We start from the raw sequence: 25,282 nt of genomic DNA, 5'->3' as shown, positions 1-25,282 counted from the left end.
GACATGGCTGAGAATTTTGGGTGGGTTTAGTTTTACTGTGTGGATTGGGTTGTTTTTGTTGATGAGGTTTTTCTGAGAGTTTTTTTGTTTGTGGTGGTTTTTTTAGCTTCCATGAGTTTAGATACTGACATTTTAGATTCATTCATGCATATATGAATGAAAATGAACCTTAAGGAGAAGCTGCCAACTCAGCCAATGCTTTGTTCACCCTAAGGTAAAATTTGGAAGAAATACACACTTCAGTTAGTATTTTCCTGGAACAGATCTGAAGCCAGTGTTTCAAACTACAGGTTGAAGGTTCTAAAAATATGAAGTATTGTGTCTCTTTTCCCTGAAAAATAATCTGTAGGGGCTTGCACAGTTAATGATAGATCCTGAAGAACATTGCCTAGGGGGGTACCTTTATGCTATTCCCTCTTTTCTCTCCTCAGTCTCTTCCATCCTTTTTCTTCTGTTGTCTTCTAACTTTTGGCTTGCAGCCTCCAGCTCACTGTTAGAGACACCATATTTCTGTCTTAGTTCCGTGGTACTGGAAACTCAGATTTTACCTTTTTTTCAGGTTAGCCTACTGTTTCCTGCACCACTCTGGCAAATGTTGTAGACTGTCCCATTAGCATGAGGCATACATGTTAACTCAGGAGGCTTCTCATGTATGTGCTTGATCTTTCTTGGTGTCACAGTTCTCCTTTCAGAGGGACGTTACAGTTTAACAGTGCTGGAGAAGTTTGCCGCAAAGGGAGTAAGAAATTCTTTTTCTCTAGCACCTAGAAACAATAGGATTTGCACCCACTTGTCTGCATCGATTAATTTCTGGTCTTCACAGGTATCCTGGGGTGACTTCATGTGTTGGAGTGTGAAAAGCAGAGGCCTCTCTGAGTCTCTGAGAGAACAGAATGCAGGCTTTGAACTAAAATCTTTAAAGAAATTAAAGTACATGAAGCCACACAGACACATAGTAGAAGTGTAAGCTTTAGTTTTAAGTGAGTAGAAATATTGAGTTGGATAGATATGAAGTAGAAGTCTTAGAACTAAGTAAGGATATGCTCTAAGTGCCTTGAAGTGAAAAGCCTAGAAAGTAGTGTCAAGAGTAGGTTTTGGTGAGAGGTGGTCACAAACTTAGTTCTAGACATAATGCAAACGTGCTAAGAACATTGCTTACATTTTGAGGTAGAACAAGATAGAGCTATTTGTGTAAATAGATATGTATGTGTAAATTATGTGTAAGAATTAACACCACTTTTGTACTATAGAACCAGAATTCTAATAGGCTTAGAAGAAATGCTTCAGGTTTGTGGTTTTAGCTCATTGGGTAATTTGTAAATAAAAATCTCTGTATTGGAGTGAGAACTCTCTTGCTCTTTCTTCCTCCACCACCACCATCATCACTACTACCACAAGAGGAGGAAGAACAGAAGAAGAAAGACCAGGGAGCTTCTGCCTCTGCTCAGTACTCTGTACCAGGCTGCAGCTTCTCCTTCTGTTTGGAGCTCTGTACCAGGAAGTTTTTAGCCCAGCACTCTGTCTTTGAGGCTGATGTGCATCTACAAATAACTGTACAGCAACCAACAACTGCTCTTGCCTCTTTGAGGACTTAACCCATAACAATTTGGACATGTATGGTGTATCTCCAGTCACCTGTTCTCTTTGTGTTAGATATTAAGTTCTGTGGCTTTAGGAGTGGTTTCAGGAGTGAAGGGAAGGGCAGAGGTGCAGAGTTTGTTATCAGACTGCACTTGTTCCCCCACATGCTGCTCACAGGCTGTGCTGTCTGCAGTGGACAGCAGGAGAGAGCTCTCCTTTGCTCTTGGTTAGTTTTTGGCTAGCTGAGGCAGAGAAGTTCCCTGGACTGTTTGAACCTGCTCTGGACTGAAAGCCCAGAACAGAACCAGGAGCTCACACCTGAGGCCCACCAGGGCCTGGCCTGGGCTGTGACATTTCCCAGCTCTGGAGGGACTGAGAACAGCCTGAGTGAGCCAGGCTGCAGCCCATGGAAGGGACTCTTCTGGATTTGTCATCTCTTCAGAGCAGGGAGAGGTTTTGCTGTTTAGTATTGCTCATTTTCGTGCTGGGGAGTGCTTTGCCTGTTAAATAAGCAGGTTTTTTTCACTCCTCTCTCAGGAAATCTTTTCCTGAACCACTTGAGGGAGAGGCTGCCTGAATCTGTTTCCTAGAGGGACCCCATTTGGAGATGTCCTTCCAAATTTGCTCTAAACAAAGACAACAGGCCATGTGTTCAAATGTTTCCCCATGGAGAAACTATTTTTTTTCCCCTTACATCAAATCAGAAGTTTCCTTTGGTTTTGTGCAGAGCAGTTGCCTGTTGGTGCATTTGTCCATCTTGTCATGGTTGGTGTGGGTGTCAGCCCTGCCCTCTGCAGTATGAGCCAGGTGTGCTGCGGGGATGTCACCTGCAGAGCTGCTCAGGGTGTGTTGTGTGTCTGCCCTGGAACGCCTCCTGAGGAGGGGCTGTGCTGACACTCCGTGCAGCTCGGTGCTGCTGCCTGCCCTGGGTGAGCCTGGGGGACTCGGGGCTGGCTGCTGCTGTGGCTGCTGCTGTGGCTGCTGCTGTGGCTGCTGCTGTGGCTGCTGCTGTGGCTGCTGCTGTGGCTGCTGCTGTGGCTGCTGCTGTGGCTGCTGCTGTGGCTGCTGCTGTGGCTGCTGCTGTGGCTGCTGCTGTGGCTGCTGCTGTGGCTGCTGCTGTGGCTGCTGCTGTGGCTGCTGCTGTGGCTGCTGCTGTGGCTGCTGCTGTGGCTGCTGCTGTGGCTGCTGCTGTGGCTGCTGCTGTGGCTGCTGCTGTGGCTGCTGCTGTGGCTGCTGCTGTGGCTGCTGCTGTGGCTGCTGCTGTGGCTGCTGCTGTGGCTGCTGCTGTGGCTGCTGCTGTGGCTGCTGCTGTGGCTGCTGCTGTGGCTGCTGCTGTGGCTGCTGCTGTGGCTGCTGCTGTGGCTGCTGCTGTGGCTGCTGCTGTGGCTGCTGCTGTGGCTGCTGCTGTGGCTGCTGCTGTGGCTGCTGCTGTGGCTGCTGCTGTGGCTGCTGCTGTGGCTGCTGCTGTGGCTGCTGCTGTGGCTGCTGCTGTGGCTGCTGCTGTGGCCGCTGCTGTGGCCGCTGCTGTGGCTGCTGCCTTGCCTCCCTCACTGCCCCATCCTCAGAGCCACTCAAACCAGTCCCTTTGGCCCTAGCAGTAAAGCAGTGCTCTTTGTTCCTGATAATCTTCTTGTCCTTCTGCTGCCTGCAAATGTTTTCCTTCAGGTCTTGCTCCATCATTTTTACAGGAACTAAGGTGAAGCTTTAGCCCACAGCTTTCTGGATGCTCCTTGCCTGTAGACACTTCAGCATTTATGTTATGGCTCTGTGTGTCTAAACTGGACCATTTTGGAAGTGTGAATGCATTTGGCTAAATAGCAGATAATTGGGAACTCTGCCTGTCATGGTCTGAGACAGAATGACAGATGGATTAGCAGCAAACAATATTAGAAATTATCATTTAGTTTCTTAGATTTGGCAGATGAAGAATGTTTAGTTAATAAAATCAGAGAAGAAAGGATATATATTTTCCTTGTTCTAAGTAATTATTTTTCTGCACTTTTCTATTAATTTAAAAAATCTTCTCTTGAGATTGCCAGGAACTTTGGACATAAAGTGATTACCAGTGATTTTATTTCTGAGTAGTGACTAAGACACTGTCTTGCTTGTAGAATATAGATACTTTATTAAAAGAGATGCAAGTGCCAAGGAAATCTTATTTCATAAGATTGCTGATGGAGACTTAGTCTTGAGCATTGTCTCAACTTCAGTGTGTAGCTAAAAGGGTGGGGATTAACTTGGAGCTTTTTTTTTGTTTGTTGAGGTTTTTCTTGTTTTGTTTGTTTTTTTTTCTATCTGAATACAAGAAAGGTGATAACAGGGAGTGCTATACTGGGACTTGCACTTTCCACTTGGTTGCTTTATTCTCTTCACTTTGGCACTAAACCTTGCTAAATCGAAGTGTGGATGTTCTTACCATTTATTTGATGTCAGACATCTTCCTGGAGTTCCTCAGAGCATTGAGTCTATGGGAGCATGTCTTTTGCCATACCAGCTAGTGCCATTATTGGAAAACCTGGAATCCTTTCCTGATGAGCACCCTAAGATACCATGCCTAGAGAATAGAAGTTTTCTGAAGGGAAGCAGACTTTTTGTGCAAAGTTTCTGTGCTTCCCATTTTATCATGCCAACAGATGGGAACACATAGAAACCAATTTTTGGCTAGACTGTCACTGCATGCATTCCTAATTTTATGATTTAGGGCTTGCAGAAAAGAATGTTTTATTTTTTGTCTTGTCTTCAGGAGACCAAATTGAGTTTTATAATGCTTCTTCATGTACTAAATTATTTAAATTCCTAGTAATTATTTTTCTCTTTTTTCATAATGTCTCCATTTAGTTCACAATTTTTTTTTTTTTTTTTAGCTGAGCAGAGAAACTTTAATTGAAGTGCTTCAACTGAGGCCTTATCAGTGCCAAGTGGAGTGGAAGGGCATCACCTGTCTTTTTCTTAGATGACATGCAGAGGAAGAGCTATTGATTTTTGTCCCAGAGACAGTCTGAGTCATGGCTTTGTCAGACAGCTTTATTAGCCATTGGTTAGCTCAGCTGAGATATGATTTTTGGCCATTTTTGACTAACACCAAAATCCCAGAGGGAAATCAGAAGGTGCAGTGCACTGCTCACGATAATTGCTGTGGCAACCATGGCAATCTGACAATTTTCTTAAACATCTATCAATCCACTGTTACAATTAACTCTTCTGCTAGACATTGACTCATGACAAAGAGATAGTCCATCATCCTAATCTTCCTTGGCTGCTTTGGAAAGTAAGGTACTTGGCTGAAAATCAGAAGTTGACCTAATGCATTTGGTAGAGGAGGAGGAAGTATCTGTAAGGAAGATAGAGGTTAAAACAATCTCAGCTGGACTGTGATCAGAGCTGGTTCTTTTCTTTTCTATTAGATCTCCTAAGGCAAATTATGCCTTAGGAAAATGGAGTTTAGCAAAGTTTAATTGATTGTGAAGTAGCTCATGTGGGCCGAGTTCAGAGCCCTGGGAGAGGCTGCCTGTTGGCCGTGGTCACTCAGCACGTGCTGCTGGGCACTGCCCCTGCTGGGGACAGGCTCAGCTGGGAGTGTGTGATACACACGGGTGGCATTGGGCAGGTTCCCTGTGACCCTGGCCTGGCCAGGGACACATGGAGCAAGAAAAGCTTTTGCACTGCTTCTCTAGTACCAGGTGAATGGCCAATACAAAAGTAATACAATCTGTATCCCTCTTTGTGGCCTTTGAAGCACAGTATCTGAGAGCATACATGAGTCTCATTTATATCCAATTCTGAAATGGCTTAGAAGCAGTCCTGCCAGTTCAGAAGGAGCTGCTGATGGCAATCTCAGGCTTACAACGTGCAGGTCTAGTTGCATTTCTGTTGAGTATCCACTCTCAAGTGTGCTGTTCCATGGAAGTGTTGTTTGTGACATCCCTTAGAGAGGCTGGGAAACTGGGAGCTTTCCACCATGTGTTCCATTCATACAGTATATCCATAAGACCATGTGCAGTTTTATATTTTTAGTGCCCTGATTTTCATATCATATGAAATAACCAGGTAATTGTGTTTTTCCATTACAGAGATTCTGTTTGGTAGGTCCCAGAAGAGCCCTGTCTTTGTTTACACAGGATGAATCCCTTTAATGGCTGTCTTTGCTGGCCAGTAAAAAGCAGTGTATTCTTCACAGCAAGGCCCTTGAAGTGGTGGTTGCACTGTCCATTCTGTCATTGTCTCTGCTGATACATGCACAGTGTTAAAACTAATACTATGATGGCCTGTAGGTCGTTGTTTTGATGTAGCCATGGCAGCAGAAGGGGTTTTTTAGTAATTTCTCCTGCATTCTGTGCATGTCAGACCTCTCTCTCCATCGTTGTGCACCTTGACAAACTGGTTTGTTTGGAAGCACCCAGGGAGAGGTGCCTGGAAAGGAAAGGTGAGATACAACCTGTGCAGCCTGGGTTGGAGCCTGGAACATCTTTGTGCACCTGCTCCTTTGGGCCCCTCTTCCCAGCTGGCCGTGTTGTGTCGGGCTCTGGAGGAACTGGGGCAGCTGCTCTGAGTGCCCTGTTGGCATGGAGCTCAGCCCATCCTGCACATGCTGAACTCACAGTGCTGACAGGTCAGCATTGCTCAACTCCTTGTTCTGCACACTCTGGGGGTGGTGACGTGGATCTAACAAGGATAAGGACATTTTATGTTTACATAGATGTTCTGTGATGCAGCCATTTCATACACTGAAGCAGAATTCCTAGGTGTTTGCATAGGCAGAATCCCAGGATAGTCATGCCAGACCCAGTTAGTAGTTTAGGATTACTTAATGGTGTGTTTTATCTGTCCATGTTACTGCGATTGTCTAATTTATTGGATAATATAAAACATAATTTAATACTCATGTACTGAATGGCAGTGATGTGAATTAAGAAGAAACCTGTAAGCTCTGAATTAATTCATGGCTTAGTGCAAGGGAAGTTTCACTGGTACCTTCTGAAGACAGAGCAGATCTATTGCCTTCACAAAGTGCACTTCTAATGTTCTTGTAGTGCATTCTCTTGAGAGGCAGAGCACATTGTAGGTCTGTGTAGGAAAGTAAATTCAATACCAGCACTAGTAGGGAAGTTTTTAGGAAGTATTTAAGCTGTAAAGCAGTGAGCATAATTTAAAAAGACATTTTATGATACTACCTTTGTACCATAAGTTCAATTTTATATTTGCATTACTTTGCCTGAAAAAACCCTGAACTATGTCCTTCAATATTGATTGTATAGATGGAAATATTAGCATATGACATAACTGTTCTCTATGTAGTTTTTGACATTGTCTTCTAGCTTGATTGGAATCCTTAGTCTGCTTGTTTTGTTTGCTTTGGTTTAGAATCAGTTCTTAGTACCAGTATTTTCTCCTTTGTCTTTGTCCTTCTTGCTGATTTTTTTTCTCCATTTCTCTATATCTAAGTATCAAAGAATGGTTTGGTAAGCACAAATACGACTTTACTATTGCCAGTTGAAAAATGTATATCTAGAAGGGGTGATAATTTACTTTAGAGTGTGATTTAGCATGAGCATCCTAAGGCATCTATGTTAAATAAGTTAGTTTAGTTGTTGGGCAATTGTCATTGGAGACTCATCTTGTGACTTAAAGGAGTTTCAACGATAAAGTTGCAGACTTAATAAATTTTTCTGTATTCTGTAAGTATCTACATTGTATGTAAGGTATTGTGGCTTTCATATTTTTATAAGGCTCTCTGACTCAGTATTGTATTGTTGCCCTTGCTCATAGGAGAGCATTGCAGTGCCTTTGAAGTGTAGGGATGAGTAAATAGCCAGCAGAACTTGGGGGCGGTTGGGCGTGGCTTTGCTGGGGCTGTGTTGGAGCAGTGTGTTGTCCTTGCAGAGAGCCACATCCTGGAGGACGTGAACCGCTGTATCGTGGCGCTGCGGGAGCAGGACGCCGAGGGCCTGGAGCGCGCTGCGGGCGCCGTGCGCGGCCGTGCCGCCAGGCTGGCACACACCGTGGCCGGGGACATGGACAGCTACGAGCCAGGAGCTTACACCCAGCGCGTCATGGAGCACGTGCAGCACCTCAGCACGGCTGGTAAGATCACGGCTTCCTGGCCTTGCCTTGCCTTTGTGCTGCATCCTCTGGGTCACTCATGGAGGAGTCCCACCCGGGCTCTGCTCCTCTCCTTTTAGCACGCTGCTGGGTTGAGATGAGACCAGGCGGTTCAAAAGTAAACTTTAACGTTTTATTGGAATTACATGATCACTGTAGGGTTACTTGAGTTATGGAGGGCTGTTAATGGGGTCCTTAATGCATATAACATTGATTAGAGATTTGTAACTATGGAGGTAGCAGCCCATTTCCCACTTTGTTGCACTGGCCTCACCACTCCTGCTCTAAGCAGATGAAAGGCTAACTCAGAGAAGCAGGTGCATGATTTGTGTGTATTTCCACTCTAAACACTGTTAAACAGTAACCAGATGTCCCAGAAAGTCTTCGATTTTGCAAAACAAATTTGAAACTTCATAAATGTTTAGCGGTCTCCTTTACATTTCCATAATATAAAAAAAGAGGACATCCTGTATTGGAAAATGCCTGTACTGGCCACAGGGGGTGTAACTGCACTGTTCAATAAATGGTTGCTGTGTTTTCCATAACTGAATCTCTGCCTTTTCATAATGTATACTTCATTGAAAAAAATAAAAATCTGTGGAGCTCCCAGTACTTCCATGCTTTAAATGGTTGCAAGTCTAATAGTTGGGGCGGTTGAACTGCTCCCAAGAAATTTTCTGGCAAGTCTCTACATCCCTGCAATATATGATTTGACTTCCTGAACTCAGAAGTCTAATTCCTGGTTCTGTCAGTCTAAACAAATGTCTAGTACCTTACATTTAACTGACATTTGCTTTCTTTTACCACAAGAAAAGACAGCAGTTTTGTTTGAGCTCTTTCTTAAAAAGTTCAAATATGTCCAGGGCAGAAGTGTCTTCATGTGAACAAGAGTAAACTGGCATTGCACTGAAGTAACAAAAGAGAACAGTGGGAAGAGGTTAAGTAGACTTGCCTGGTTTTATCTTGTTTTCTGATATTTTGATGAGAAAATCGAAATATTTACACCATTGCATTCCTTTCTTCATGATTTCTGGAAGTACTGTGACAAATACTGACAGGGGAGCAGCATAGAAAAGCATAGTTTTGATTCTCATGTAAAAGCTGAGTCTGTTTTTCTTGAAACTGATAGTATTTAAGGACATTGGGAGTTGACATTGATTTCTGTTCTGTAGCTGTGGTTTGACAGTAGTATATATAATATATACCTAAACCTGTCTGTCTGCAGAAGACAGAGGCATAAAACTGGTAGTGGTTGGAATGTTTGCTTGATTGAAGGGACATCAAGCATGGTCACATCTCACATGACTTCACAGTACTTCAAAGAATTCACTGTCTTTATATTGTTCAGTAGGAGTGGAAAAGGGACACGTGTATTTCTCATTTTCACCTGTATTTATATGATCTGCAATGAACAGGTAGTGGACTGTGAGAGGGCTGTCTGGTTTTTTGTTTAACTTTTTCAGTTTACAGGTGAAATGCAGGTAAGTTGAAGCCCACAGGTGTAACCTGAACCATTCTATCCCAGCTGGGTCTCTCGGGTCCAGGAGATGGCAAGGGGACACCTCAACAGGAGAGAGCTCTGTATGTATACTGCCAAAACCTCCTCAGTTAACTTTGACCAATAACCTCGGGCAGGGCAGGGCATCCTTTATGCCTAAGGAAGAGGTCGGGTGTTTCTGATGAGAAATTACTGTAGAGTACAGAATTAGTGAAAACAAAATTACAGACAAGGAGCATACATGGAAATAGCAGTGAACAAAAAGCAAAAATGGAAGAGTGAATGGGAGAAGAAATAGGAAAGATGAAAATTGGAGGTAGCAGAAGGGGGAAAACGTGCATAAAGAGCACATATATTTACTGTTTGTTAAAGCAAAGATCAAGGTTAAATCGTAGAATATTTGAGGTAATTTTTAAGAAAAGAAAGGTGTTTTAATTCTTCATATTGCAGTATGCAAGGAAAGGGCAAAAGATGACTGAATTTGTCTCTTCAGTTGGAAGACATCAGACATTTAAGATAAAGTGAGCTATTCAACAGTACTATCTTAGTACTACCACAAAATGAGTATTAAAAACTGGAGCTTAATTTCTTAGCTCAGGTGTAGTCTGGTGTACATAGGAGCTGTTGGCAGCCCAAGTGCATCTCTGCAGCACCATGCAATGGAGTGTCTGCTTTCTCAGGCTTATTTATCCTGTCCCTCTGTTTTACCCCTTCCCTGAACACAAAGGAAATCCCCCAGAAGACTTAACAGCAAGGCTCTGTAAAAGCCCCATCTGTGGTGTGGACTTGTGCTCCTAGAAGTTAATGATAGCAGAGCTGAAGTTGTCTCTGTGCCCTGTGTGTATGACAGGCATTAGGATGTGGTGGTCATGTGATGATAGCCAGTGTGTTAGCAAACAGCAAACAGGGCACACGAGCACTGCTGTCCCCAGCCTCAGTCCTGCATGCCGTGAAGCACAGGGCTGTGGGAACAGAAGACATGGTCTCGTGTTGGATGTAGTTTAGAGGCACTTGATGATCCTTGTCTTGGGGGCCAGACCGGTTCTGTGACTCTGTAGTTGCACTGCCAGGGCCTGTGCAGAGCTGCTGCTGCTGCCCAGCCCTTGGGGGTGCAGGGATGCTCCCCAGCTCCTGCTGTGGGGGAGTGCTGTGCTGGCTGTGCCCTGTTCTACAGCACAGTGACACCGTGCCCTTCCCTGGCCCCTGTTGTGTGGGAGCAGCCTGGAGGGGGACAAGGAACGAGTGGCACAGTGCCCTGGCCAAGGCCCCAATGCTGATGGCTGAAGTCAGCCTTGAGCATCACGGCCCAAGCTCTGTGTGAAGCCTTGGGGACACAGAAGTGTTGATTGTGGGGAATGTTGTGTATGCTGGGGAGGCAGTGGGCTTACCCAGCAGTGCCTCTTTGGCTGTACAAGGGTACAGAAGTTGAGCTTGGGGCTGTTCTGCTCTGGTTAAGGCTGTGAAAGCTTCACTGCTGGTCCCTCTGTCACTCCTAATGTCTGGCACTGTTTGGTAGATGGAAATATGCAGATTGCTGCATGTTGGTAGGCTTTGTGTTCTGTTGTATCAAAACAAAATGAAACCTTTAGGAACTCTGTTTATAAAATCCTAAAGTATTTCTTCTTCAGAACTGGAAGGGTGATCTTGTTCTATTCTTTTAAATACCAGTCTCCTCTGTTATTTTATTGCCTGCCACAGTCTGCAGCAGTTAAATTCAAGTCAACTATTTATATTATGGCATATATCTGTTGATAGAGTAAAATGTCTGTATTGTAAATTTGGTCTGCAGTTGTTGGAGACAAAGATGGAAAGTATTTTAACTGCCTCAAGTCTGCAGTAGGCCAGTGACATTAAGCTTTTAGACTTCTGGAGTGCTGAGGTTTGGGTTCAGTGATTTTCTTCAAAACCTTCAAAGGCTTCAGTTACTTTTTTAGCAGCATATTTTAATGTGAAATGTACCAATATGAATGAATGTATTTATTTACAATAATGCATTTATTTATTTATTTCCTGGTCCCGGTGTTGCTGTTTTGGTCACCTTCCAGTCTCCCCTTTCCCTTTGCAGCCCTTTCAGTGTAGGCACTTGCACAGCCCTGTGTTAGTACTGATCTACTACACCTGAAACAGAGCTTTCCTGTACAGTCATTTATTAATTGATTCTGCAGGATGGATTCAGTTTACTGCATTGCTTTCCTCTGGGAAAGGTGATTTATCTTAGCCAAGAAAAGACAGTGGTGTTTTCATGATACAAGCTTCCTTCCATCTTGGCCTTTTTGTTCAGCTTTTCCATTTCTTGCAAGCCTGTGTGTACGAGCTAATGGCTTGTATTTTCCTGGCTGCTTCACCTGCCTTTTTCAATTCCAGTTTACAGGTTTGTCACAGCAGCTTATGTGAAATGACTGTCACATTCCTTTGTCCCCTGCCTCGAGTCTTCTGCAGGAGGGATTGTCTGCTCTTCACAGATGTGACTTTATTTCACCCAAAAGGCGCCCTCCAGAGAGGAAGTGCAGGAGGGGGTTGTCTGTTTTCTCCTGCCTGCACTCACATTTTGTGCCTGCTTTGTCATCTTTTGGCAAAGCCACGTGAGCCAGCATGGGGAGAGGAGCACCTCCAGAGACTCTGCTGCCTTCTCCTAACAGGGATCTTCAGATAGGATCCTTACAGGGGATTGAAGGGGCTGTTGAATGTCCTTAGAACAAAAGATGCCAGTATGACTGACTTTATTCCAAACTGTTTATTTAGGGGTGGTAAAATGAGGTGAATGAACCTTACTCATTCTGTGGGGCATGCAGAAAATCAGAAGGTTTTTATTAATTTAGAAAGATGAGTTTTTAATGAAAAAACCATTTTTCACCAGTTGTTCATCCCTGTCAAAATGAGATCTAAAGAGAATGCTTGCTATTCAAGTGTGTTTAGTATTCAGTGATTTTTACTCTTGCTTGTGAAACCCAGAGACTGCTGAAGAAGAGGATTGACTCTTGTCGCATCAAGATACATTTTAAAAAAAAAAGAAAATCCCCAAAACATTTGAAGGAGGGAGGCTTGAGCAGGCAAGCTTATGGAATTGGTGAACTTGTGAAATTGGTGTGCAACCCAGACAAGGAATAATAGGTTATAAGAAACTATTTAGCAGAATTATTATAAGAGCTAAAAGGAAAAAAAATGGGGCCAGAAAAACACTGAGGGTATTTGCATGACTTAGCCTAAAATTTGCTTTTTTTATGAGTTGTGTGATGATTGTAAGACTATAACTTAATTTCATTCATTCTTGTGGCTGATACTTCAGTACAAAGTCAATAACCTCCATTTTGTAGAGTCTGCAGTGAGGCTTTTTTTTTGTAGGACCCTGTTTTGATCATTCTGTGAAATTCTGCTAAAATGTTGTCTTTAAAAACTGGATTTTACTTCCAGTGTAAGAATGCTCAGAAAAATAGAGGGGAATACCAGCGTTTTTTGTGTTCCAGGTAATCAGAAATGTCCCTGAACATTGTAATTTCTTTTTGCCAATATTTTTTTCATTTCCTCTAGCTCAGAAATCTTTGCTTCACTGTTAATAAAAGTGTAATGCCCACTGTGTGGGTGTTAAGGTGCCTTTGAGTACACATCTGCTTCTTTAAAATGCTGTTGCACTTGGGGGTCGTTTAAAGCATGAGGAAGCTCTGCTCTGCTCCCCCAGCCGTGCTCAGGGACAGCTGCAGGTGCCAGCACAGACACACTGTTCAGGGCACTCCTAAAACACACTCAGGCTCCAAGACTTTCCTCCTTCTCAGGGGAAATCTTAGGAGGAGCAGCATTTAAAATGCACCATTGTTAGAAAATAAACGCGTGTTTCTGAAGGTAATAACTTTGTTTTTGCAGTGTTCAATTGAGTTTTGATGCTTTTTTGGTTGTTGGCTCATTTTCCTGGGTTAGGATTGTAAATAGCTTTCTGTTAGCTGCCATGGGTTTGGCACACGTGGTCTTGCTCCAACTAGGTTACATGGGCAGGAGAGAGAGAGGTGACACTTGGCTTGAGTGACACTGGTGGAGGAACTGGAAAAGTGAGGATGTTGGGTGAATTCTAAATCTTGCTGCCATGGTAATGAATTGGCCAGTTTGGTGAAGTGTGGTTTGCCTGCAGTCTGGTTTTGGAGTAGGGGACACTTGGGGAAGCCTTCCCTGAAGTCAGAACACCACTGAACACCAGTGTTGTCTTTGCTTCTGTGATTTCCACAGGCCTTACAGGGAAGGTGAGGATGGCAGTACACTAATGGGCAGTAGTGACTTTTTTTTCTCTCTCTCTCTCTCTCCAGTGTCTTGTGGCCTAGGGGGTTGGTTGGTTGGTTTGTTGGGTTTTTTCAAGTAGAACTGTGCCCTTCTGTAGTCACTTGTCCCTCACTTGGAGCTGCATTAAGAAATGACTTGAGACTTTCCAGTGTCTAACTTTAATATATTCCTTTTAATACATCTCTCCATTTTAGCTCTTAAGGACCATGAGGCTGGTCTGGTTCAGTAGAGTCCCTTCATTAATGCCAGCTCTTCCCTAAGCTGCTAAGACCAGGGAACTCCTGCTGTTCCTTTTACTGTGAATCTTGAACTTGCACGAGGTTATTATCTCTATGCCCATATCAAGTCCATTACCTTCATTTCACCTGTGACTTTCTTGTACAAGCTCTTAAGTGCCTTGACCTCTGTGATGTTCAGGACATTTCATTCAATTCCAGCTCTGTATCCTTTCCAGTTACTTGGAATGTGTTTTCCAGAGCCTCTGGGACACCCTTTTATCTCATTCCTGTTGTCACAATGTTTATCTTGCAGTCTTGCACCTACAAACCCTGATGTTTTTGGTACTTTGCATTTTTGGGCAGTTTTGGCATGCTGTGTCTGTTGCCCTTGTCCATGGTTAACTTGCTGTGTGTCAGGCACCAGTTGATTACTTAATTCCTTTGCCATTCCACATTCAAACAATCTTTTCATCCTGTTGTCTTTTAGAACAGTGTAATATGTTGGAGATGGCATTTTTCTTACAGAAGCTGAAGTTTTTGTCACTTGTCCAAGCTTTTTGCAGTAGAAGTGTTTTAGTTCTTAGTGAACAGCTCTGGCTTTGTCTGATGTGTCCTGGAGCCAGCTGGTCACATGTGCTGGCTGGGCTTTCCCAGTATGGACTAAAGTTTGGGAATGCTTTGGGATTTAGCACTCTTCTGACTGTTTGCTTTTACATGTCAGTGCATGATTGCTTCCCAAGCAGGACTGTGAGCTGAGTAACTTGATTTCATAAATCATCAATGCTTAAGAGTTCATTGTCTATTTCATAGTCTCTATGAGGACTGGTTTGGTTTAAATTGTGAATGTCAATCCAGTCTCAGTGAGGATTTCCTTAGACCTGAAAAATTGCAGTATCTTATTGTTCTTCAGCTGTAGCTCTCTTAAGTTCTTCTTAGAGATAATTTCCTAACTGGAATTAAAAAAAAAAACTTTCACAGTTTTCGTTTTTGTATGTAATAAATTCGTGTTTTATAGTAAAAGTCAAAATTTTGTGATGTGCCCTATCATAATCATAAAATTATGATTGCTCCACCCCACTCCAATAATCTTTCCAAGTACATACATCTGACTCCAGTCTGTTCAAGATTCCTTTCTGGCAACATGCTCTCAGCTCTTCGTTATTCCTTCCTTAAAAACCATGAACTTTGAGATCTGGAAACGATGCAGTAGCTCTTGATGGGGGGAGCATATGCATAATTCAGTAGGATTTATATATGCCTGTGTATATGTTTGGATTGTAAATCTGTTAATGTAGTAAAATTGATTCTTGCTGAAATCATAAATGATAATCTTCATTTTGTTCACCTTGTCTCAGAAGCCTGTCGCCACCATTCATGGCTGTGTTTGGAGAAATGGCATTGAATGCATTATATGCCAAATAAATTTCTTTGAATAGGGCTTCTCCTCGTTTTCTGGGGACTGTATCCTGTTTTCTAGCAGAGTCCCACTGCTGGGCAAGGAAAATCTCTGAAGCAGGTTTTGTTTGCTGCAGGCTTTGTTTTGTGTGGCAGTCGATGGGAGCACCCAAGCACCTCCTCAGTTTACCCAGTGCTGTTAAACAGCTGCAGTTGTTTGAAATAATGCAGTGGGGTAGCAGACAGAGTGTAAGGAATGCATCCATCAGAATTGGAGCAGTTGGCTTGGAGTTCCATGCAGGAATTTACAACTGTCACTCACACTCCTCCTTGATTGTTGTCAGGCATTAAATATTCACAGGTTGACAGCTTCAGTGAGCAGATGGGAAGGTTTGTATCTTGGGTACTGTGCAAAAAAGTTGTTGCAGAATTCCTCACCCTTCCCAGGCACTATAAAGTAGCAGCCATGCTTTGCTCATGGAATGCTGGGCCTTAGCAGCCAGGTTAGGCAGTATACTGTTGATGACCCTCCTAATCAACAGGAATGTTTTGGGAAAACCCCTGCATGTTTCAACAGCTTGTTTAATTGGGGGTTTGGGGATTTTTTTTCCTGATGGTTCAATTTTGTAATTTCTTTCCTGACCTGAAGCTTCAAGTAGCAATCCTTGTACCAGAACATTAGTGTTAGCATGGAATCTTAATATTGGTGTTGAAGGAGGCTTGAAATAATTTCCTAGAACTGATTCCTTGATCTGAAGTCAGGAGTGTTTAGTCAGCAATTCTAAATGATACCAGCATACCATTGGTTTTGATATGCTTACTTTTTAGGAAGGGGAGGCTGGATTTGAGGAAATGCCATTGAGCAGATCTCTGAGGAAGCATTCATGGTAAAATAAACGATGTTTAATGATGGTATGCCAAATATCAAAGTTGATGCATGGATTATAACAAGGAGTGCCAAAATAAGATGGGAAGGAGCTAAGAATGTGACCCTTGGAAAGAGGATGGTACTCACTGTACACTTTCCAAAGTAGGCCTTGCCAAACCCAGACTGTTGGGGAAAAGCTTGGTGGAGAACTGAGGATGGGCTGGGCCATGCTCAGGTGCAGGTGACTTGTGAGAAGGGGGAGGGACTGGGAGGTGGCAGCCAAGGGACAGGGCATGGAACCCTGCAGCCTCCCGAGAGCTGCAGTGACTCTAGTGCCACTCACTCTGCTAGAGACAGGTGCCACAGCTAAGGGCAGTGGCACAAGCTGCAGCACAGACACCCAGGGAGAGTGTGGGCACAGCAGGGCATTTATTCACTGCACTGCAGCACTGGAACAGGGATGAAGGGACACTGCTGTTTCTGATGGTTTTCCAGACTTAGCTGGACAGAGCTGTGCCTGACCTGATGTTGTGTTGGTCTTGTGTCTAGGGAGGTGACAGGCACCAGCCTTTTCAAATAATGGATGTAGGATTGGTTCTGTGTTACACACCAGCTGCATTCACACAAGAACCATCTTTTGTGGGTAAGAAAAGCTTTAATGTGGCCATTGATACTCTGCTGTAGGAGTCCTTAGAGAAGAGTTCTTTCTCTGCTTTGTGACTTGTTAATAGAAACTCATACTGTTACTGTGGAGAAGGACTTGGAGTGTAAAACTGCTTGCATATACTTCATTCAAAATGTGCACATTTCTCCCGAGTGCTAATGCAGACCTCTTATAAGGAGTATTGTGTATTAAATGGTGGTCAGGCATAGAAACATTGCAAATGGATGCAGTCCATCTGTGTGGTTTAGTCTGATCCTTTCCCAAATAGGCAAAGAAGTGTTTAAAACCTGTAGGTGCTGTTTTTCAGAGAGTTTGTTTACTCTTCAGCCTGCTCTTTTCAAACTGTGGTAATTACTTTCTTTTCCTCAGAGCTAATAGTAGAATTTTCGGCAGGGCTCCAGATTTCTTTCAAACAGCAACATAGTCCTCTTGTTTTTATTTAATTTGTTCACTTGTCTTGCTTATATTTTATTCTGTGAGATAAGTAAGGCGAGCAAGAGCCTGCACCTAGAAACACCTTTAGAGTTTGTGTCTTAATAGTTTTAGAAGCAGTACTAGTTTTTCTTCAGTATCATTTTACTCACTTTCTAATAATACTAGTTTTATTCAGTGTAGTTTTGTTCCATTCTAACTATTGTTTGTGAGTGGATAGCTGACTTTGTTGAATCTTTAATAGTCTGCTGTTCTGTATCTTGGAGGAAAATTATGTCTGCACTGCAGGTTGGGAGGAAGCTTTCTTGTAGTCAGTCTTTGTAAACTCTTAAATCCCAAGTAAAGAATAAAACATCTTGGGAGCCTTTTCAGCCTTTCCACAGTCTCTGCCCAGAATTGGATGTAGCAGGAAATGTAATTGGCAGTCCCCCTCTGGTGTGTCAGCAGTCCACTGCAGTTGGAGTTCTCCCTGAGTGTCTGTGCAGAACAGTCAGTACCTGTTCCCAGTGACACTCCAGCTGTTCCTTTGTGTTCCTGTACAGAACTTCCTTTAGCTGAGGAGCTTGTCCCTGCTGATGACAGTAGTGTTAGCACTAACAGCCATAAACGTTGCTAATTAATTTAAACACCAGCTGATGGAGAGATTGCAGGTAAATTCTGAAGGAGGTTCTTTTTAATGCTGTTGGTAGGCAGTTGGGAAACACAAGGTTTCTTTGTAGGGCAGAATATATAAAGCAGGATGCACCTATGGTCACATTACTGAGTGCCAGCATTCCCTTCTTGCTTTGTCCCCTTACAGAGCCACTTGAGTTTGTCACCTTGGCCACAAACAAGGTGCCCCTCGGGATTTCACCTTCTGCAGGTAGCAGGTTTATTGCTCTCAAACAATGACATGCTGCAGTTAAACATTCTCATTAAATGTACCAGCACCCCTTCATTACTGTTGATTTCAGTCCATTTCAGTGTACTGTGTTGTAATAATGAAAGATTACATGGTGGGCCTCAGCAATTAGAACCTCATTCCAAATCCACTGCAGGGATTGCCACTGAGCCCTGTGGTTATTGTGCAGCCCTTGGGTCCTGTTCCTTCTGCCTGCTCAGGGGTTGTGATCCCACTGCTCTGAGGGGCTGCAGCCAAGGCAGCAAGCACACACAGAGCTGCTCTGTCACGACTCACTGCTTTCTGAATCATTCCGAGGCTACCTCTGAATATTAAATTTAGAGACTGTATTTTCCTGGCACCATTCAGAAAAATATCTTTTCTGCAGTTGACAGCATTTATTGGTATTTCACTGTAATTAAGTATTTGAGGATTTTTGGCTACAGAGATGTATTTTTCTCATGCTTACTTTTTAAATGTCAGCAGTCTTCCATGAAAAATAATTCTTCTTGATTAAATTATTTCAGTTATTCCAAGTTACTGTTGTAGTAGACATAGAACTGAAATGTAGTGACCTGTTTCCCAAATACATTTTGTGCAAGGACGTTTTTTCTTGTATGTTTTGTTGTTTGCTAACATATGTCAAAAACATGGTATCTGACTCTGCCTAAAAAGCTGTATTGATTTTCTGATGTTTCCCAGTGGGAAATGCAATTTTTTTTGTCTTTGGGCCAAAAAAAAAAGCTTGGAATCTTGTGCAGTTTTATTCTTTGTGGCTAATTCAGTTACTTTCAGATTTTCTAGGTTGATGCTACACCCACTGGGAACCACATTTCTAAAAAAAACAATATTTCTAGTAATCTACCAAAACACCTGGCTGCATTTCAAAATTAAATGCTTAAATTGTTGTCTGCTGTTAATGTTTTGAAGACCAGCTCATTGTCAGCATAGTTACTTTTGGGAAAATACACAGTTACATGTTCTGAGCTTCTGGAAGTACACTGGTGTCTCCTGAAATGAAGTTACTGTAGTGCATGAAAAGCAGCTGATCCCAGGCACTCCTGAGTTCAGCACCACTGCTGTGCTCTCGTTTCTTCCCACCTCTCTCCCTTCTGGGGTGAATGCAGGGTTTTTGTGAATTACCACCAATGTCTAGCTGAGGTGGTTTATAGCACAGCAACCAAACAAGGCCCACAGAGGGGTTTGGGATGGTTATAATTGTATTTTTTTATTAAACTCGCAGGACTTCACTTTCCCATTTCAATTACTAAAAAGCTGCTCTCTGTTCAGATAGTCTCTCATGTAGAATGAAGTCACTTGCCCCCCACAAGGACCTCAATTTCCTCTTAATTTCCTTTTTGTGGCATTTTCTGTGTCCTACTCAGTCCATTTGAAAAACCCAATTTGGGAGTGTTTGGTCAGCAGCCTGTAGAAATTGCCTGATACATTAATTGTGTCCTTGTTCTTGCTGGCTGAGTTTTGGCTGTGTTTGGGGTTTTTTTAGGTACAAACTGTGGGTATTTAGTTTTAGTTTCTGTGTGTCTGTGTGCCATTCCATGTAGTGCAGATGCCTCTAAATGAGACCCAGGGACTGCACATGAAGGAAGGGCATGGTCTGGGCTGTAAATTGAATTGAGGAGCAGTGCTTGTTCCTACAGCTCATGGATGGCCTGCTGTAGCATGGGACTGATGAGACAAGACAGGCCCACATGGCCCACACTGTCTGCTGAGGAAGGAGAAATCAATTCTGAAATTCCTCTCATCTGTCCTAGGGGCAAATGGCATTCTCATCTGGGATCTCATGGTCACTCTGTCCTTGAGCATGGCAGCAAAATGTATTAGGTAGAGGGCTTGAAAAAAAGGAGGATTATGTAAATGATGAAAATTATCTTTCTGCTCTTCTGAGTGCTGTGACCTGTCTCTAATGAGCTCCTTATACAGGGAAGCTCATCTACTCCCTCAAAAGCTTGCCCACAAAGAAGCCCTTTGAAGATGCAGTGAGGGATCCCACTGAAGCCTTGAGCTGTGATGTGCAGGTGCCAGGCACTGCTTTGATGCCCAGGTGCAGTGCTCCATGTGTCTGCCAGGCTGTGGACAGGGAGCCTGTGTGGGGGAAAGTCCAGGGATTCCAAAGCCCCGGGCAGTCCCCTGTGCCCACACATTACAGAGAGCAGGGACTCACTGGTCTGGACATCTGAACTGTCCTGGTGGAAAGCAAAACAACTCTGGGTTCCAGGTAGGAAGCTGAATCACTGCCAAGGGTGTGTTTGGGGGAGGAATAAATTAAATTAAAAGCAGCCATTTACTGGATTGTCATTCATTAATTGCACACACTGCCAATAACTAGGTCTCACTCAGTGTCAATATTTTCTCACGTTCAGGACAGTTAACTCCTAAAAACCTTACCCTTGTCAGCTCTGAAGATGTAGTACCATGAAACTGCTGTTGTGTTCAGCGTGGTTTGTGTTTAAATGTCTGTGAGCACACATACAGAATTACTCATGATGTCCATTTGCATGTAGCTAGGTAATTCTCTATATGCTTGTATAGATGTCTGTGCACCTGCTCAGCTGTGTGCTTGTGGGTCTGCCAGCAGTCTGCCAGCTTTGCAAGCTGCAAAATGCCTCTGCACAGCTGCAGCTGGCACAGGTCTGAGGGAGAGAAGAGCATTGATTACAGCTTGCTTTCATTAGGAAAATTTCAGTGTGCACCAGGCCTCTGCCTGGGCTGCTCTATGTTGTATTACACTGTCATTATGCAGAAATTTTAGCATGAAATACTAAATTCCGTTGGGATAATTTATACATCTTCATGCTCTAAATAGGCAAGGAGGGGAGTGGGCACAGTGGGGGATCCTGAGATGGTGCCTCTCATACACTGGCCCAGGATTGAGAGTGCCAGAGGAGTAGGAGCTGTTTCAGCTGAACTTGTGCAAAGTTCCACAAGGAGTTATTCTCTTTTCCTGCATAAAACCTGTAAGCTTGTTACCAAACAAGGTGGTTGAATATGGATGCTAATATAAGGGGTGAATGGAATGCATAGTTACAAATCTGCTTCTCTCATTCATATACATTTATATGTGTATATATGTAAATGTAGCTCTTGGAAAGCCATTGGATACAGTGCCATAATAAAAAGTTACCAATTAGACATTGTGTCACAGAAACAGAGGCTTCAATTAAGGGTCTGTACCATAGTGAAACCAGGTTCAGAAGCAGCCAGATCTTTGTATTAGGATTGCATTATGTGGGTTTGTAAGGGTCACAAGTGGTTGGAGTTTCAGAAGCTGTTCATGTTATTCAGCTCAACATTTTGCAGTGAATACAGAGTACTCTTTTTTGCAGTAATTCCAATATTATTGCAATGTATTTTGGAGCACCTCTAATGAAGCTGTGTCTGTCAGTCACTGAAACAGTCTGTTCCATTCTGAATTGCATGTTGGGTGCTGGGACTCAGGCTGCTGCCAGCAGATCCCTTCTACTTCACATGGTGTCCCTTAGCCAGCACAGTTGCCTCAGCTTAGATGTTGTTTTTTTTTTTAAATTCTTTCTATACCATTCTGGATTGAAGTGACATTAAGACTAGACATAATATGTAGCAGTAAAATTGGCTTGCTGGAATAGGCAAGGCTCTTACTATCTGATATTCTTAGGTACTTTTCCAGAAGAAATTTATAAATGCTTATTTTTTTAATCACAAGGAGTGCAAACTGTTATTTGCTCTCAAAGAGTGTAATTAAATAAAGAAGTACTGAAAAAGGCTTGTGTGGCTATTAACTAGATTTCTTACTTTCTCTACTATTACCTTGCATTTAAGAGGTGGCTGTGTTTTTATTTTTTACAACCACACTTTTCTTCACTTCCACCGAATTCTTGCAACTGGAAAACTGCTGAAATCCTCTGGAAGCAGCCTGTATTTACCCATCACACTGACTTTCATGCTAGGTGATCAGCTTATGGGGGAATAATAAAACACTTGAGGCACACACCTCTTGTGTTGTCACTTCTCATGCTGCCACCACCTGTGCCTTGACGGAGGTCTGGGTTGCACACACACCTCTTAACTGGCCTGCCTGCACATCTGCTTTATTTCAGTGCTCTGCTCTCATTCTGCTTTCATAAGAAACTCATCCAGTAGCTCTTCAGGCCTTGCCTGACCATACTTCTGTCTTCAGGTGGCTTTTTGGAATTTTTCCTCCTCTTAGAGTTCTAATTCATGAGTAATAACTTACCCTGGTTTTCTTACTTTCAGAAGGAAAACCAGGTTTTCACTTCGACTTGCCCACATTTATTTTTTTTAAATGATCTTTTTTTAATGACGTTTGTTGGGGCACAGAAGATGTGTGCAGGTGCCTGGATGCCCAGGAGAGTTGATTCCTGTGTTGAAAGCCAGTGGAGCTGAGTTAAGGCAGAGCTGTGGCAGGGCTGCAGTGAGTGGAGCTGGGCTCTGAAGCTGTGCCACTGCGAGCTTCAGTCGCTGCCTGTGCTCTGCCTTCATTTCAAAGCTGCCTTTGAAGGAGTCGTGCTTCAGTCTTTGTTGTGGGGGGAGCTCTGCAGCCTTTTCCCAGGCTGCTGGCACCACTCTTTGTACGTGCACATAAACCCTGACGGGCAAGTTCGCTTATTTACCACCACTGCTGCTGCTTGGCATCAACTGCGAGCTTGCTGCTTTCTTCCCGAGTGAAAAACCATAAACGTTTTGAATTACAAGAAGTAAATTTTTTGGGGGTCAGTTCTAGGAGTTGGTGGCTGTTTGTGTCTGGTCAGATGTGTTTGTTTTGTTCAGACGTTCTGTGGACAGTTCAGCTTTGGAGACTGTTGCTTTTTCACTATTGAGCTGCTTTTGATGGTGGCTGAAGTGGTGTTAATCACTTAACACAACCCAATTAAAAGGTGACTCCTGCAAAGCCAAGATTCTGATTTCCTGATCATTTTATTGTTAAAAATGACAGGCACAGAGTGAAGGGCTTAGTGAAGTTGAGTTTTCTGCATGAAGAGCTGGGTCCTGACAGCTGTTTAACTACAGACTGGCTTCATTAGCTGCTTTTGATTGAAGGTGACAAAATCAAGCAAAAATACAGAGGACTAAGAAGACATGCCTACAAGGAAATATGGATAGTATCATTTAAAAAACCAGCACAATTAGGGAACACTTGATGAATTTTAAAACAAATTAGGTTAATTTCAAGAATGTGTTTGATAGTGTGAAATCTTTAATTACTTTAGGGACTTTGAACATTATGCTTATGAGCACATTGGTATTTTCCAAACATCCTCCTTTCTGCACCTTTCCCTTCAGGGAAAGCAGAATTACAGATGCTCATATTGAAATTCGCTTTTAATTTTTGGTGCAGGATAAACAAAACAGAACATAAAAAAAAAAAACAGAAATAAAACGTGCAGATGCAACAAACAACTCTCTGTAAAAATTTGGTACTTCTCAGTTGTCTAACGCCTGATATTTTTAATTTTACTTGTTCAATTTTGCTTTTGAAAGACTGAAAAAGTGAATAATTTCCACCTGTTTCCTATTGCATCCACTGCTCTACTATATTTAGGCTGCCCAGAAAAATAAAGCCAAGTACAGGAAAGATTCCAAGTCCACTTAACACAGTATTTCAGAGGGTTGTCTGTCCATTAGAGATCTGAGAAGTGTTTTGAATATCAGTTATCCGTGGCTAAGAGCTCAGATATGCACCAAAATGCTCTTTTTTTTTTTTTTTCCTTTTATTTTTTAAGTCACTGGCTGGGAGCTCAAAACTGAAACGAATCCCAGCAGTCTTGGATTACTTGGAGGGAGTTGTCCTGTCACTTACAGGGGAAATGAGCAGGGAATAAAACCTTTTTGACTGCCCAAGTGTATTTTCACACTTCATTAACAGATTGGTGTGTACACATTTTAGAATTACAGTTTTTGTTTTCATTATCCGTGTAAAAGTGCTGTTGCTGCAAAGCCCCATCTGAAAGGCTGCCAGAGGAGGGCCCCGAGGTGGTGCTTGTGTACCCAAATGCAGCCTGGGTTGCTCCACTTGGAATTATTTTGATAGTCTAGGGGCCAAAATCTTTGTTTAACTGGGAAAAAAAAAAGAGTTATGAAATGATGCAATGTTCTCACTCGGTGGTTCTTTGAATTTTTTTTTAACAATACATAGGCACTAGTTCTCCTTAATTCAAAATGAATGATGTATCTTGTCTTTTTTCTGTACTGCTACAGATCTTTCCACTGACTTTTTTGAAGGTGGGACAATTCCAGTGATAATCGGAATTTAAATACCCTGTTTTTCAAATTAGGTAATAACTACTTGTTGGCTCAAAGATAGAGAAGTGACTTTAATCAGGAGATCCATACAACCCTTGGAGACACCTAAATTCATTCTCAAATTAAAGTTAGGGGGGAAGCTTTCTTGGAGCACCTTTCCTACTAAAAGCATTAAGTTGCCAGGTTTCCTAATTCAGAAATCCAGTTGTGTTCAGCTGAAGTTTTTGTCTGCCTACAAATTTATTATGGACTTCAAAATTTGCCTGAATTGTTCCACATTTATTTCATATGTTAAGAATTTGTGAATTGCACAGTGTGGAATTGTGGAGTGAAGGGTGAAACACAAGCAGTATTGGTGTTTGAAACCAGCACATTGCCAGAGAGAGCTTTAGTACCACGAGGTCTGTTATTCATATTGAACATTACACAGGTTGGGTTTTATGTCCTCAGACACGAGGTTACAGGAAATGAGTTTGGTCTGGGCTTGTTTGAAGTCCTTCTGTGGTGGATTTTCCATCTGTGTTCCCTCCATGTTCTGTGCTGGGTTTCCTTGGCTGCAGGTTGGTGTGAAGAGTTGAGGGAGGTGCAGTGCTCCCAGGGCACTGTGCAGAATTAAGGCCCTGGAACATCACCAGAAAATGCCCAGGCTCTTCTGGGTAAAGCACAGGTTCATATCAAACTGACTCAAAATGCACAGTTTGTTTATTGAATCAAGCAAGATGAACTGCCCTGGTAAATTCAGGTTACAGTTGTGGGACTTCTCAGTTGAAGAATAAGCATCAATCTTCACTTAGTTACATCTCCATTCAGACTGAAATAGTGGAAGTCTGTTAAGCCAGGTTATTCATCCTGATTCTTTGGGTAAAATTGCTATAGAAATCACCAACAAAATTTTACAGCTGCTTCCTCAGCTCCCTTTTAAAACTTGCTTCTTCTTTGTAGTACTGAACAACCACCCACAGCTCACGTGCTCACTGTGGGCATTTTTATAACTGTGATAAAAAATACAAATGTATTCTCACTTAAAAGTAACTGCACTATTACTGTAATGCTTTTTAGAAAATAAAGTTTTTATCAATGTCAGGTGTTTTGGCAAAAACAGAAAATACTACATGTTCCATCC

At 42.7% G+C, this 25,282-nt stretch overlaps 1 protein-coding gene across 3 annotated transcripts in view; it reads left to right on the top strand.

Annotated features, from left to right (window-relative positions):
• Positions 1-25,282, top strand: part of CTNNA3 (catenin alpha 3) — a 369,305-nt gene that overhangs the window by 274,885 nt on the left and 69,138 nt on the right. For all 3 annotated transcript variants that reach the window (XM_014883316.2, XM_088168652.1, XM_088168651.1), the window contains exon 12: positions 7,462-7,662. In XM_014883316.2, the coding sequence (XP_014738802.1) occupies positions 7,462-7,662 (201 nt within the window). The remainder of the gene's footprint in view (positions 1-7,461; positions 7,663-25,282) is intronic.

Source organism: Sturnus vulgaris, chromosome 8 (assembly GCF_052056855.1).
Source record: "Sturnus vulgaris isolate bStuVul1 chromosome 8, bStuVul1.hap1, whole genome shotgun sequence".
Classification (NCBI taxonomy): Eukaryota; Metazoa; Chordata; class Aves; order Passeriformes; family Sturnidae; genus Sturnus; species Sturnus vulgaris.
This window is presented reverse-complemented; position numbering and strand designations above follow the sequence as displayed.